Source organism: Capsicum annuum, chromosome 10 (genome assembly GCF_002878395.1).
Source record: "Capsicum annuum cultivar UCD-10X-F1 chromosome 10, UCD10Xv1.1, whole genome shotgun sequence".
In the NCBI taxonomy this organism is placed as follows: domain Eukaryota; kingdom Viridiplantae; phylum Streptophyta; class Magnoliopsida; order Solanales; family Solanaceae; genus Capsicum; species Capsicum annuum.
Window position 1 is genome coordinate 218,417,611 of NC_061120.1, and position 13,441 is coordinate 218,431,051.

The 13,441-nt window shown below is 34.9% G+C and overlaps 1 protein-coding gene and 1 long non-coding RNA gene across 2 annotated transcripts; both read right to left on the minus strand.

Moving 5' to 3' along the window:
• Positions 1-2,223, minus strand: LOC107845162 (the record flags this gene model as incomplete). Its single annotated transcript, XM_016689415.2, is given in 2 exon segments — positions 1-881; positions 1,027-2,223. Coding segments are annotated over 2 exon segments (1,450 nt in total), but the record flags the coding sequence as incomplete, so codon positions are not given.
• Positions 2,224-5,477: 3,254 nt separating this feature from the next.
• LOC124887669 lies at positions 5,478-10,116 on the minus strand. The gene is made up of 2 exons (XR_007045511.1): positions 9,606-10,116; positions 5,478-8,664 (listed from the first exon to the last, which is right to left on the minus strand). It is a non-coding gene; the product is annotated as an uncharacterized LOC124887669 (long non-coding RNA).
• Between the last annotated feature and the right edge of the window lie 3,325 nt (positions 10,117-13,441).

A 13,441-nucleotide genomic window follows, 5' to 3' on the forward strand; every position in this document is an offset into this window, starting at 1 on the left:
CACCTTTTTCAACCAATTCTAGAGAGTGCTCAGCAATCTGAATGGTGATACCAAACTTGATATTACGAGACAGACCATGTTGAGGGATGCAATGTGGATGAAAAGATTGATCACAATCCTTACAATGATATAGCCAATACTTGGGATGTGCATATGTTTCGCAGAACTCGCACAAGAATTCATCTGGATGGTCAGTAAAAGGGGGAAAAATGAGGGTAAGGTGGTGTTCATCCCATTGGGTGGTGATAGTATGTGGAGATAGAGCACAATCATTTCCTAGGTAGAAACGACAAGCTTCACAACCGTATGACGAACCAGAAAGGGTTTTAGCACAAGCGCTGCAATTTTCATTGGTAACTGAAATTCGAGAAAGGGGGTGCCTGTGTGATTTATGTGCAGTAGCTTTAGGCAATAAAGCACACTTCATATCGAGGCGGAAGTCACATTCTCTCTGTTTGCATTCAAACCACCAACCATTAGTGTCTAATTTGCAATGACTGCATTGCCGGAAGAAACAGCAATACTCCGGATGCCTTATGTAAAGTAGGTGTTCCGGGTGAAACGGGTGATTCAGCTCCAGATCACCCGGTAACTGAGAGCAAGTTACATGCAGAAAGTAGCTGCACTGTTGACAACTATAATAACACGGGTCAACAATAGGCCTAATACAGCCATCACAAACTAATTTATCCTTGTTTGTGTTATTTGAGAGCACTAACGAATGCACCTTGTGTTGAAAATTGTCAATCTGCGACGGCCTGAGATTTTCAAGGATGCCATTTTGCTTAAGAAACCGTTCTACAAGTTGCACGGTTTCATTATCCTCCGGCAGCAGGGCCAAATTCAACTTGGGAAAGGCCTCGATGTTATCAGCAGCAGCCCTGAAACCGTAAAAAAAAGTACAGAAATCAGTGTAGCTCATTTACATTTTTGGTAGATAAAGAGACAGCAGAGTTACTCTTTCAAACGGCCAAGCAAAGGGTAGAGATATATGAATGAAGGGCAATAATTAATTAAGCTCCTTACGTTCTCCTTTTCCCGGCACACTTGACGTGTACAAAGAATACGCAAGGTCCACACTGATAAACCCAATCATCAGGAAGGAGCTTTTCGCTGCACACATCGCAGGTGAGAGTGAAATTTTCAAATTTTTGTGGAAGAGAAAACTCCAGGTTGAGCGGGTGGTCATGATCGCCGTGGTTGCACTTTGGGTCCAAATTGGCACAGCTGTGATGGATCCAGAATGAACATTCTGTACATAGATAAGAGGGCTCTCTTTTGTCTTCCTTACCACAAGCATTGCAATGGAAAGTGGCGGGTGTTCGCTGGAGGATTAGGAAATGATCATGTTGTTTCAGTTTCCAATCTTCTTTTCCACGACGAGCACACGAAACATGTACCTGGAACCTACACGTCTCACAAGCATAAAAATTGTTTCCTTTGCAGCTCAGGAAGCAGATGTTGCACAGAGAGTTCTCATTCGGAGGCCGCTCCACGAGCTTCAGCTTGTGTATGTGATTTGGAAGTGTGAATTCTTGAGACAACTTGTCAATGTCCACCTTGCTCACCTTACCCCCTTGGATCTCTTGTGCCATTGCTAAGTATTCCTTCTGATTTTCTTGGTTTCCACCTATGTCATATACTTGTTTTGGGACCGGTTAATCCGGATTCATATTGGAAAGTCTAACGCCAATTCAAGGCTCAAATTTGAGACCTTTGATAAAAATTGCAAGACTTTTTCTTCGACAATTAGGAATTAACTATAATTTGCTTCTTGGTAACATTTAATAGCTTTTTAAGTATTTTTTTTTCCTAGTGTTTGAGTAAGATAAAAGAACTTTGATCACTTACTTTTAGCTCAAAAGAACAAAAATAAGGGACGTTTGTCCATGCAAATTGTGAGTATTTGAAAAAAAATAGTTTTTGTTTTCAAAGTGAAAAATGATATTTGAAAATTGGAGCTGTCTCTATGAGTAATTTGGAGTGAAAAAAATGTTTTTGGTATTTTCCCAATTTCGAAAATCAACTTGACTTTTATGATCAAGCATCTTCTCCGGAGTTTAACTCCGGAAAAAAAGAAAAAAAATATGGCCAAATACCCCCTTATCCAAAAGTGTTAAGTTAGAATTTCTTACTTATGACTTTTGACTTATAAGTCATCAGTAATAAGCCCATCCAAATAGGCTCTTAGAAAAGTATCTTGTAATTCAACTCATTGCATTTGTAAATTCGTAAGACATTTCATTTTTGAAGAACAATGGAGTACTATTTAAAGGGCACACTATAGCAACTACATAGAGCAATATAGGCATAATAAATAAATGTACTCTTTAATTTGACTTCAGCTGTCAATTATGCCCTCCAACTTTGGGTACGTATAAGTAGAAAATGGCTTCACCGGCCTCTACTTGCTCCAAAAATGCCAAGTACATAGTTAAACGTGCTTTTTTTAGACGGATCTTAGGGTTGATTAATTCAAGTTCGTGCTATCAAGTTCTACTTTAAAGATAAAACACTTTCTACTAAAGACTATTCCATGTCTAATCGACCTCTGATTAAGGATTACTCCATTGTAACTTTTGGTAGTAGTTGGCAATGATGTATCTAACCAAACAAATTCTCTAGAGTTTTTTTTTTCTTTTCTTTTTTTTCTTTATTTAAAGGGATCTATTAGTGGACAATTGTTGCTTTTAAATTTATTTCTTATTTAATTTTTCCAGAGTTTATTGTATCACTTTAGTTAAATTTTCCTATTCCTTTATTTTTTTCATCTCTGGTATCACTTTCTAAAAGAAGGCAAAAAGCAAAAATTAAGTAATAGGACAACCATGTATTAATTTCTGAATTTATATGAGATAAAGAGAAAATGCATTGGACTAGTTTGTTTAGGAAGTCACTAGCGAAATCCTCAACTTCAAATACAATGAAAGCTGGATAACTCTTTTTAAGTTTGTTTACTAGCAGTTTGAATATTATTGAGTAATATACGAAGTAAATAAAGCGAGATAATTAAAGATTATAGATTCGAGCGTTCGATTTAACATATTTGTGGACTTCTCTAAGAAGTCAATCGTAGCTCCGAAGGTGTCCTTGAACCAATATGCTAGATAAAAAATTAAAAGTAATTAAATTAAAGACAAGCTTGATGCTCAAGAAATAGTATATCGATGTTGTCTTGCTAGAATTCAGAATGTCCTTACAGCTGTTTGAAGTAAACTATTAGTAGGTTATAATGGTGAGACACTAGACAATAAAAAGCACAATCGAGCCCTAAAGTACTAAAACTAATGGTAGAAGACTACGTAGTAATGTCGTTAGTGATGCCAGCTAATATTCCAGCAACGCTTAGATCTTTATGTGCTTGTCGGCGCGCCTTATCCGTCTAACACTTTGTCTCCCTTGTCTCTTTGTCCATGCATTGGTGTTTGAGCCCTCCCTTGACTTTAATGTGCTTTCTCTTCCTTTATCAAGGATGCCTTCTCGAAGAACCAATCCTCCCAGATCTCTGTGTTCACTCGTTCGAATGTTACATCTGTTTATCTTATTTACCACATACACAAACAAAAATTATATGTCAAATCAAATCGATTGATTAAAAAACTGATATTTGGTTTAAATTTCAAAAATCTATAATAGTTGATTTGATTTTGATTTGCTAAAAAAAAAAAAACAAATCTATAAATTATTTATATAAATGTTAAAATTATTTAAATAAATGATATTAGTTTTTTATAAATAATATAAGTATTTTATACCTTTTAATCATTGATTGAATTTTAATGTACTTATTTCACATGCACTACTAACACTTTTAGAATTCATTTCTTAAAGTTTTTGCTCAAGCCCAATACTCTAAGTTTAATTATCTATATGTAGTCTGGTGTATTTTTTGTTTTTAGATTGTTTCTTTTTTTTTTTGCTAAGACATGCATCCATTTTTAAAGAGTTGATCATTCTATTTAAATTGTACATTGTTTTTGTGCATGTTAGACATGTGAACTAGAGTAACATCTACTATTTTACAAATTAAAAATATTTAATCTTTGGAATAGTGCTAAAAAATAAGAATATTCACATATATTTATTTTGTGATAGTAGAGAAAATTTTATTAAATCCTAATTAATGTATTTGACATAGTTGTTTCATGTCTCTGTAATTTTTTAATTCTCCATTCATCATTAGCTAGTTATAAACAAAAAATCGAACCAAATAGAAAATAACCAAACCAATGATTTTTGCTTTATTTGGTTTGATTTTAAAAATCAAAAAATTGATTAAATTAGTTTGATTTTTGATTTTAATCTAAAATCGATCCAAAGGAACCATGAACACCAATTTTTTAAGGAAAACTGTCAAAAATACATCTTCATTTATTAATTAGGTTTATCTCCAGTTATGTTATAGGATCAAATACATCCCTCATTATGAAACTTAATAAAAATACCTTTCCATCATGACAATTTAAAATTCACATGACCTAACATTTGTGTGATGTGGATGCCACGCAGCATACGACCTCAGTGTCAAATTTTTATTTGTTAGTATTCTTTTTTCATTTTTCTTCTTTTTCTTTTTCTTTTTTCCTTTTCTTCTTTTTCTTTTCTCTTTCTCTGTCTCAAAATTATTGGTGTCATATCCGCTCTTTCCCACACCAGCTAAGATTCTTCATATCCACCTATATCCCCTATTGCACATGTCAGTATTGATTATCCATGTGTTCTTGTTACATCCTTACATTCGTTTATTAATTAAGTTTGTGTTTATATCATAAGACTATTATACATCTCTCTCATTATGAAACTTAACAAAAATATTTATTTTTTAACCAATTTTCTACCATAACAAGTTAAAATCCACATGACTTGACATTTGATGAAATAAATTCCATGTAATATACCATCTCAGTGTTAGATTTTTATTCTTTAATATTCATTTTTTCTTTTATTTTCTTTTCTTTTTCTTTTTCCTTTTCCTTTCTTGTTCTTTAATTTCTTCTTCTTTTTTCTTCTTTTTCTTTTTCTTTTCCCTTTTCTCTTTTTCTTTTCCCTTTTCTCTCTTTTTTTTTTCTCACTCTACCTCTAAGGATGTTCAAGGTTTGTGTAAAAACTGACTCAAATTAAAAAAAAAATTGAATTATGCTAATAAAATTGAATCTTATTTGGTTTGATTTTACATATTTGAAAATCAATAATATTTGACTTGTTTTGATTTTGTCAAAAGAAATCAAAGAAATAACCGAACTGAACTTAAAAATTATATATATATATATATATATATATATATATATATTTATATATATATATTTTATAATTATTTATACATCATAAATTGTTTATTAATAATAATTTTTAATATCTTATATATGTTTTCATCAAAATTTATTTATAACTTAAATATGTTGTATTAGATATACGTCATGCTAATGATTTATATGGTAATCTTAGAATTTTTTCGTTCTTTTGAATGAGTTGTTGTCTTTTTTTTCTTTTGAATGAATCATTTCTTTTATTTCGTATTTGGTTAATAATCAAACAATTGAATCAAAACGAACCTAAATCGATAACAATCAAATCAATAAATATATATTATATTTGGTATGATTTGGTTTTAATAATTTAAAACTTAGTATATTGATTTGATTTTGATTTTGACCAATAATCAGCCTAAACCAACCCGTGAATACCCCTCTCTACTACCCCACAGTACCAACCCCACCTCAAAATTGTTGATATAAGATCTCCCTTTTTCCCACCGGCTATGGTTTCTTTATATTCACTTATGTTCTTTATTTCACACTTCATTATTGATTATCCTTGTGTTCTTGCAAAAATACCTCTTACTTTTGTTTATTAATTAAGTTTTTCTCTAATTATATAGGCTCAATACATTCAACTTAGTATGAAACTTAACAAAAATTACTGATTTATTAAATATTTTTTCACTATGACAATTTAAAATCCACATGACCGAACACTGAATGAGGCAAATGCCGCGTGTCATACCATCTTAGTGGCAGATTTTTATTCCTTAATATTCATTTTTCCTTTTTTATTTTTTCCTTTCCTTTTCTTTTTCTTCTATTTCTTTTTCTTTTTCCTTTTCCTTGTCACACCCTTTTTTTAACAAAAAAAGATTTTGTTTTAAGTTTGAAAGGATTTTTATTATCAAAGTGACAAAAAATAAAAATTTATTTTGAAAAAGATTATTTATATTCAAAACTCAGAGTCGCCACTTGGCATAATCGGGTATGCCAAGTCACCTTTGGAAAACTTTTTTCAAAATGATTTTCACTCTGTAAAATTGATCCGCAAACAGAGATTCCGACTAAGGAATTCTGTTGACCAAGGGAAAGGTGTTAGGCACCCCTCGATCCCGTGGCTCGACCACGGTCTCTTGGTGGAGAGTATCGGCTAATTAGACACCACAAATGTATAAACCACACAAAGCATATAAACAAACATCAAACAACAATCCAAAAGCCAAAATAATAATGTCCAGTCCAATTATTACAACCCGAAATGAAAAAAAAAAAATGTACTGAAAAATAAACCTACGCTAATCTACACTAATCCTAAACTACGATCCAATACCTAACCCGATGCTTTGGGCCTTCATCACGGACGTCCTCCGAATACATGATACGTCGGGGCATTCCCCGGTGAATCAATACAAATCCCTCGGGGCATTACCCGGCCAAATGAATACAATAGATCCCAATGCATAAATCGAAACCACTCCACAAATATTTCATCATTTCAACAATCACAGATCCTAAACTTTGCCTACCCAACCTACTTTTGCCTACCTAACTTGACCTATCATGGAACTATCACGATCGACGACGTTAATGAATCAAAATAACAATAAATCAAAATTAATCCTAATTCAATTTAGCAAATTTTCAATTCGCGCCCCAACTTTTTTAACACGATTAAACCAATTCAATATACAATCCACCGATCAAGTTTTCATATCCAAATCCAACATCAACCCACACATCACGAAGATTCAAACATGCCAAACACATAAATCATTCATAATTATGTTAAAAACTAAATAAAAATACAGAAGATAGAATTGAACCTCAAATGTTGCTTTAGATTAAAGTTGCTCCTTTCATTTGGACCGCATCCATAATCTCGGATCGAGCCTCACCAAACGAATAACTCCAACTTCGATATATCTCTTTTGTTCCATTTTTTACCAATACCACAAATAGACCTCTAACTTAATTGTCAAAAACCCAAGGTGAACTCACTGTTTTCTTGATATTTTTGGGACGATTTTGACCGATTTGGCGCATTCCAGGCGAAAACTCCATCACCGAAACAGTAACAACGGTGGCGACGGAGTAGTCGGGCACTGGCATCATGATTTTAGGGGGTTTGAAGCTGGTTTCAATTGGGTTTTAGGGAGGAGTGGACGGACTCTACAATGAGGCACTATTCCGGTGACAAGCTCACCGAGAAAAGCTGTTCTTCACCCTACTCTGTTCAGCGTTTACTATTCACGCTAGCCGACCACTGTTCAGGCCCCTTTTTTATTCGCTCTCTCCCGATTCTCTCTGCGTGTGTGCATCTATATCTCTCTCTCGCTGGAGTGTGTATTAGTATTGTTTCAGTGAGCTGGTGCATGAATATGAAGATTGTCCATCTGAAGAAGATGACTTGTGAGGGTATTTCTAATCGAAGGAAATCTGTGGGCCCCCTGAGAAATATATTGTATGTTTTTGTTCCTCTCAAATCCAAAAGAGAGAAAAAATGGCCTCAACTTTGTACAGCTGTCCGTTTTTCTTTTCCTTTGTGGTTAAGAAATGTGAGGAGGGGGGGTCACGTGGATGGGTAGTGGGGTGGTGAGGTGTCCGCTTTTAATTGGGGAGTTTGTTAGAACAAAGATAAAATTTTTTAAGGATTATTATTTTTGTCATTTTGTGTAGGGATAATTACATGGCGTAGGGCGCGTGGTAAGACGAGGATAAAAATGTGTAACTTGGGTCTTCGGGAGGGACAAAATTAGGTGTCTACATCATGCCCCCTTTGAATGTAAACACGAAGTGTTTTCAGACAAAATAGTAGACAACGAGATAGAATTTTGACCCGACCATTATTCAAAGGAAGGAACAGAAGGAAGAATGACAACCGAGTCCTGACTTAGGACAACCTATCTACCCAAGTTATGAATGAATCAAGTGACCGGTATTTCAAAATATTTGAAAGAGAAGGACTATACCAAGTTGGAGAGTCGAGTGAGGTTCCATCGAGGTTCCGGTCCACAGCTCTGTCATTACATCAAAATGAAAATTACGAGTTAAAAACATAAATGGAATTACAAAAATCCTATCTATGCATCTTCTTTTGGACTCTTGACTTGAGTTTCATCACCCTATTCTTCAGGCGGGCTCCTGATTTGCAATTTCTTCAACTTGTTGCTTGGCTTTCAATTGCTTCACCTTGTTGCTTGTCTTTTCAACTTTTTCACCTTGTTCTTGATTTTCCATTTATCCGCCCTGTTTTTCAGGTGGGCTCCTGACTTACTATTTAATCACCCTATTCTTCAGGTATGTTCCTGACTTGCCATTTCATCACCCCTGTTCTTCAGGTGGGCTCCTGACTTTCTATCTCATCACCTTGTTCTTCAGGCGGGCTCTTGAAATCATATCAAAACTGAAAAAAAATTATCCCAAACAAAGATTATCATAAAGAGAAATTTCGTTTGCCAGAAAAGTAAAGTTCCAAAAACAAGAATTAAATTTTGCCCCAGTTTATCATCAAAGGACTTTTGTGAAAGTAAGGTATGTCTTATAGGAATCAAGGGGTGATGACTCAACTAAAAGGTACGTCTTATAGAAATCAAAGGGAATGACTCGACTAAAAGGTACGTCTTATAGGAATCAAGGGAGATGACTCAACTAAAAGGTACGTTTTCTATGAGTTAAGGCCTCAAGGGGAATGACGCGACTAAAAGGTACGTCTTATAGGAATCAAGGGAGATTACTCGACTACAAGGTAAGTCTTATAAGAATCAAAGGGAATGACTCGACTAAAAGGTACGTCTTATAGAAATCAAGGGAATGACTCGACTAAAAGATACGTCTTATAGGAATCAGGGAAATTGACTCGACTAAAAGGTACGTCTTCTAGGGGTCAAGAGGAATGACTCGACTAAAAGGTACGTCTTATAGGAATTAAAGGAAATGACTCTACTAAAAGGTACGTCTTCTAAGGGTCAAGAGGAATGACTCGACTAAAAGGTACGTCTTATAAGAATCAAAGGAATGACTCGACTAAAAGGTACGTCTTCTAGGGGTCAAGGGGAATGACTCGACCAAAAGGTACGTTTTCTAGGGGTCAAGCAGGAATGATTCGACTAAAAGGTATGTCTTATAGGAATCAAAGGAAATGACTCTACTAAAAGGTACGTCTTTTAGGGGTCAAAGGGGATGACTCGACTAAAAGGTACGTCTTATAGGAATCAAAGGGAATGACTCGGGTACGTCTTTTAGGAGTGAAGGATCAATTTAAGAAGTGTATCACCCAGCAAATGAAAACTGACATCCCTGGATAAAAAAGTGTGTCTCCGAGGGATATAAGATGATGAATTTTACCATGATTTGATTACCAAACCTTTGCAGCAACATTGCTTCATGCATATTTAAATGTGAGGCATTGCAGGCCTAGATATTTATGCTCTGAAGTCCTTGCATTGAAGGTAATATGTTTCCTGTTTCATCAAAGAAAACTTGTGAGTTTAAAACACGGTGGCTGGTTTGTGGCTTTAGCTTCCGCGACGATCGCTCTTGCCCCATCACATTTAACCTTGCTTCCAACCATAAGCATTTATCATTGACTTGCTGCATCGTTGACCCAAACTCAGATTATTAAGAGTGACTCTGAAACAAACACGGTATCTCTGCTTCGCCATGCTCATCATATAAACCCTTTGAACCTTGGTATTTTCATGAGTTCCCAAACTTGTCTGTTGACATAATTTTTGTATGCCTTATTTCGGCTCACAATCATGTCTTTTCATGTGCTGTCCCTTTTGTCTTGCTTTGTACAATTGAAGAAACTGGTAGCCAGTTTTAAAATCTTTTCTCACTTGTTTTGACATGGACTTGGCTCAAAGACAAGAAAAGAAAAAAAAAGAATGACAATTTTTTTATTTGGATAACTGACTCAAGAAAGATAAAACAAAAATAAAGAAAAGAAAGGAAAGACAATGAATATCCTCATTTGAAACAAAGAAACAATAAATTAATCTAAAAATGACAGTCAACTCTAATAATTATACTGTGCATTTTGGATTAAGCAACCTGATCTTTTCATCAAAACTTTCTACCAATTGTTGTTGAGTTAATGACCCTAAAACTGAGTTTCTTACTTAGACCCATTGCATTCAGAGACCTTATTCGGCTAGTGGCACCTTGAAGGGTTTTCTCCAACAAGCCTCTCTCATTTTTCTCTCAAATCACCATCATCTTATGGTGCCCATGAGGGTTTTCACCAATAATACTCTTTTATTTTTATCTGTCTCAACTTACCATCGCCTTATGGTGTCCGTGAGGGTTTTCACCAATAAGACTCTCTCATTTTTATTTCTCTCCTGATTTTTTATGCTGAGGAAGACGAGTAGTTCCCAAAATGTGTCATCACATCCATTGCATACTTAGCCTTAACATTCTCAAAGATTGATCTGAAGGTCTTTCTTTGGTTGTAACTTGGCTTTTGGATAGGGTTGAAAATAAAAGATGGCATGGGGCCCAAACAATACTAAAAGTGGGGTAGGACTTTCAACTTTTGGAATCGACTCAAACAATGAGGATTAACTCAAGCCCCAGTTTTTGACTGGGCAATTCTAAATTATTTATTTGCTTGGAACCGAGCCCTGAGTAGGGCAGCCTACGTATCTCACTCTCGAGAGAGGAGAATCAGGTCATGCGTATTTCTGGCAGCTTGTTCTTTCACTTGATTGTATTTTTTTCTTTTGTCGACTCTTTTTATCTTTGGGACTTTTCTGACTTTATTTTTCTTGACACTCATCTTTTCTTTCTTTTTCGATACATTTTTTGAATTTTGTTGACTCTATCTTGATTCCAAAAGAGGGGTATGAAAGAAAATAACACTAAGGCACAAATGGGGGTAAACAAAGGATGACGCAATGTTTGGAAAGCAGAATGAAATGCTTTCGTCATATTAATTCTTGAAAATGCTAGTACATAGCATGCAATGGGAAATTGCACGATCAAGATCACTTATGAAATGTTTTACAACACTAACTTGCCTCGAGCATGTGTGCCACTTCTTTTTCTACACTTGCCTAACATACAACTCCACTTTGTTGTACATTCCTCATGCTTTCGTGGAGCTAGTTTTTCTATTCCTTTTGATGTAGGATCGCACATCCACTGTTTGAACTAATTGAGACATGTCTTTCAAATACTAACCAAGTTATTCTCACGATTCTCAAAATAATTGCCTTAATTTTCAAAGAAGGCTTCAACTTGATCACCAAATGCCCCAACACTCTATCTATTTTCTCATATGCTCTCTTTTCCTAACTTTAACTCTCTGATTCAATGCTTCATGATTAAGCTGGGATTTTAAGATCAGACTGAAAATTTTGCAGGCATGTTATATCACTAGAATCAACATAAAATGTACTGTATAAAGAAAACAAACCAACAACACATATTTGAAACAAAAGATAAAAAAGTTTGAACATAAATGACAAAGGGACAAAACAAGATAGATCCCGAACTATAACCCTGAAATAATTTAAAAAATAGAAAAGAAAAGAAAACAAACTACTAGACCTCTTCCTTGTAGGGAGACGGGTGACTTCTCAATTGCTCAGCCTGACATATTAGCCACTGATTTGCATATCAGCATGACTAGAGCTTCCACCACTGTCAGACATATTTTCTTCAACAAATAAGTTCTGGATCCCCATGCTTAACTCATTGCCTCCCACATATTGTGCAGTACCGCGTGCTGGTGAAGAACCCTGTGGGATGGTCGAAGGGCCAATGTTTTGCACCACAATCAATTTATCTTGAATTATCTTTTCTATTTCTCTTTTCAAAGTACGACACTCTTCACTACTATGACCCTGAACATCCTAATGATATGCACATCGTACATTAGGATCAAAATTTCTTGAATGTGGGTCAGGTGTATACCCAAGGAGAGGAGTAATCATGGCCCTCTATCTCAATCTCTGGAATAAACTAGCATAGGAATCCCCAATAGGAGTGAAATTATCCTTTTCCTTCCTCCTCTTTGTGAACACTAGCCTCGGATGAAACTTGGATTTAGAGGTTCCTTGGTAAATTCGTGGGGGTCGAGGACGATGTTGAGGGACAGGTGCATACCATTGTAGATAAGAAGACGGAGATTGAATTTGCGATTTTGGTACAAGACTCAAGGTATTTGCAGGGTCAAAAGTAGGGAACAGAGGTGGAGGCAGCCCACTGGCCCAAGCTCTGTACATTTCCATCACTTGTTGTCTTAGTCTCAAATTCTCTTACTTTAAATTCTCAATTTCTTGACTCTTTGTTTCATCCATGATGCCACTTTCTATATCCTTGTTGGACACAACTAACCCCTCCTTGGATTTGGTGTGATATGGAGGACCAGCCAGGAAGCCACAAACCAACCACCTTAAACTAACTGAACAAGAGGCAACAAATATGTTAGAGTTCAACATTTTTCAAAACCTCTCTCTCCTTTTTTTTTCTTGAAAAGATCACCGAACCCAAGAAGGGCGCCTACATATCTCACCCCCGAGAGAGGAGAATCAGGTGTGTGTAGTTCGTGAAGTCGTGCCAAAACGGCCAATTGAACTCTTTGTTTTCTTTTTTTTTCTTTTTGAAACTTTAAGAAGAAAAGAAAATAACAAATTGTCAAAAGAATTGACGAAAATCTTTTTTTTTTGCATTTTTTAGGCTTAACATCCCTATACAAAATGAAACCCATGATTACCAAAGAAAAGTTTTTTAGGGTTTTTGATTTTGAATTTCATAGGAAAATGAAACTTGAAACTATTAAAGAAAAATCTTTTTGTAGTTTTCTTTTAGAGATGTATATGAAACACCTACTCTAAGTGAAGAGTGAAGAAAATCTTTTTGAATTTTTCAGATTTCTGTACAAAATGAAATCTATGATTACCAAAAAAAATATTTTTGGATTTTTGATTTTGAATTTCATACGAAAATGAAACCTGAACCTATTAAAGGAAAATACTTTTTGTAGTTTTCTTTTAGAGATGTATACGAAACACCTACTCTAAGTGAACAGTGAAGAAAATCTTTTGAATTTTTCAGATTTCTATACAAAATAAAATCTATGATTACTGAAAATAATATTTTTGGATTTTTGATTTTGAATTTCATACGAAAATAAAACCTAAACCTATTAAAGGGAAATATTTTTTGTTGTTGTT